The sequence below is a fragment of the Cicer arietinum genome, chromosome 5 (genome assembly GCF_000331145.2).
Source record: "Cicer arietinum cultivar CDC Frontier isolate Library 1 chromosome 5, Cicar.CDCFrontier_v2.0, whole genome shotgun sequence".
NCBI lineage: Eukaryota > Viridiplantae > Streptophyta > Magnoliopsida > Fabales > Fabaceae > Cicer > Cicer arietinum.
This window is the reverse complement of record NC_021164.2, coordinates 8,011,309-8,013,907: the sequence shown is the minus strand read 5'-3', so window position 1 is coordinate 8,013,907 and position 2,599 is coordinate 8,011,309. Positions and strand designations below refer to the sequence as shown.

The following is a 2,599-nucleotide window of genomic DNA, read 5'->3' as shown; positions in this document are numbered from 1 at the left end:
AATCTGGTAAGGTCCTATAAACCAAGGAGTAAGCTTTTGCATTTTTAATGCCCGACCAACCCCGGTTGTTGGAGTAACTCTCAGAAATACACGATCACTTTCTTGAAATTCGAGGTTTTTGCTTCTTTTATCATGGTATCTTTTGCCTACTCTGAGATGCTCTCATCTTTTCCTGAATTATTTTGACTTTACTAGTAGTCTGTTGAACAATCGCAGGTCCTAATAAAAGGTTATCACTCGTCTCAAACCAACACAGAGGGGTCCTACACCTTCTTCCACACAACGCCTCAAAAGGGGTCATTCCAATGTTAGAGTGGAAACTATTGTTATAGGTAAACTCTATAAGTGGCAAAAAGCTATCCCAACTTCCATTTTGTTCCAACACACAAGCTCTCAACAAGTCTTCTAGGGATTGATTGGTTCGCTCAGTCTGACCATCTGTTTGTGGGTGGTAGGCTGAACTCATCCTAAGGTTCGTACCTAAAGCGCTATGTAACCCTTGCCAAAACTTAGAGGTAAACCTAGGGTCTCTGTTTGAGACTATACTTGATGGGATTCCATGCAACTTCACAATTTCCTTTATGTATATTTCAGTTAACCTTTCCATAGAATAAGTTATGTTTATCGGAATAAAGTGAGCAGATTTAGTTAATCTATCCACAATAACCCAAATACTATGGTACCTTTTTGGAGTTCGAGGTAAGCCTACAACAAAGTCCATAGAGATGCTATCCCACTCAGGAATACTCAAAGCTTGCATCAAACCTGAAGGCCTAGGTTTTTGGTGTTCTATCTTAGTCTGTTGACAAATCAAACAAGCATACACAAACTCAGCAACATCTTTTTTCATTTTAGGCCACCAAAATATCTTCTTGAGGTCTTTATACATCTTTGTGGCTCTAGGGTGAATACTTAGACAACTTCTATGTCCTTCCTCTAAGATCATCTTTCTTAACTCCTCTACATCGGGAGCACAAGTTCTCTCCTTAAATCTCAAAATTCCATCCACACCTATTTTAAAAATCAGGTTCTCTCCCTTGGCCAATCGACTGTAACTTATCTAAAAGGTATAAATCCAATTTCTGATTATTTTCAATCTCTTCCAATAGTCCACTATTTACCTTCAACATTCCCAATTTAATACTTTCTGGTGTCACTTCACAAACTAAACTAAGGTCTCTAAACTATCCCAACAACTCACTATGCTTAACCATTAAAGCGGACACACTCAAAGTCTTCATACTCAAGGCATCAACCACTACATTGGCCTTTCCAGGATGATAGTTAAGCTCAAAATCAAAATCTTTAAGAAATTCCATCTACCTACGTTGTCTCATGTTCAACTCCTTATGGTAAAAAAGATACTTAAGGCTCTTATGGTCACTAAAAACCTCAAATCTAGATCCATATAAATAATGTCTCCACATCCTAAGTACAAAGATAACTATTGCTAGTTCTAGGTCATGGATAGGGTAGTTCCTCTCATGAATCTTCAGTTGCCTAGAAGCATATGCTACCACCTTCCCAGCTTGCATAAGTACTCCACCTAATCCTGAACCATACGCATCACAATATACTAAGAAGGGTTCACTCAGGTCAGGTAATACTAAGATCGGTGTAGAGCTCAATCGTTTCTTAAGCTCTTGGAAACTATTCTCACAATGGGTATCCCACACGAACAATTCCCCTTTTCGGGTCAACTTAGTTAAAGGTAAGGCCAACTTGGAGAATCCTTCTATGAACCTACGATAATAACCAACCAATCCTAGGAAACTTCTAATCTCAGTCACTGACTTAGGTGCTTTCCATTCTAATACATTCTCCACCTTGGCAGGATCAACAGCTATTCCACATTTTGAAATTACATGTCCTAGGAAACTTACTTCCTCTAACCAAAATTCACACTTAGACAACTTGGTAAATAATTGTTTCTCCTTAAGGGTTTGCAAAACTATCCTTAAATGTTCGCCATGCTCTTCCTTAGTCTTAGAGTACACCAAGATATCATCTATAAACACAACCACAAATGAGTCTAGGTAAAGGTGAAAGATCCGGTTCATGTAATCCATAAACACTGTTGGTGCATTAGTCACACCAAAAAGCATAACCAAATACTCATAATCGCCATAACGGGTTCTAAAGGAAATTTTAGGGATATCAGAAGACTTCACTCGGATCTGATGATAACCTGATCTCAAGTCGATCTTACTAAACACACATAATCCTCTCAATTGGCCCATAAGGTTATCTATCCTGGCCAGCGAATACTTATTATTGATTGTCACTTTATTAAGTTAGCGGTAATCCACACACAACCTCATAGAGCCATCCTTCTTCTTAACCAACAACACATGTGCACCCCATGGTGACACACTAGGCCTTATAAATTGTTTATCTAAAAGCTCTTCCAATTGCTTTTTAAGCTCAAACAATTCGAAGGGAGACATCCTATACGATGCCATGGATATGGGTCTAGTACCTGGTACAAGGTCAATGCTAAACTCAATCTCACGCTCTGGTGGTAAACTAGTGACATTTTTAGGGAATACTTCAGGGAATTCACACACAATAGGAACATCTTGTATTACCACTTTTTCTT

The 2,599-nt window shown here is 38.6% G+C and overlaps 1 protein-coding gene across 1 annotated transcript; it reads right to left on the bottom strand.

Moving 5' to 3' along the window:
• Positions 1-130: 130 nt before the first annotated feature.
• LOC140920351 (uncharacterized) lies at positions 131-1,319 on the bottom strand. Its single transcript, XM_073368612.1, has 3 exons — positions 1,202-1,319; positions 825-960; positions 131-599 (listed from the first exon to the last, which is right to left on the bottom strand). Exons 1-3 carry the CDS (start codon positions 1,317-1,319, stop codon positions 131-133), a joined length of 723 nt encoding a protein of 240 aa, XP_073224713.1.
• Between the last annotated feature and the right edge of the window lie 1,280 nt (positions 1,320-2,599).

What these genes read in the sequence shown, in the direction of transcription:
- LOC140920351 (XM_073368612.1), bottom strand. Translation starts at nt 1,319, where the DNA reads ATGGAATTTCTTAAAGATTTTGATTTTGAGCTTAACTATCATCCTGGA. An exon ending in CGCTTTAATGGTTAAGCATA is followed by an intron (nt 961 to 1,201) that starts GTGAGTTGTTGG and finishes CTCCCGATGTAG; the next exon opens with AGGAGTTAAGAAAGATGATC. An exon ending in AAAGATGTTGCTGAGTTTGT is followed by an intron (nt 600 to 824) that starts GTATGCTTGTTT and finishes TTCTATGGAAAG; the next exon opens with GTTAACTGAAATATACATAA.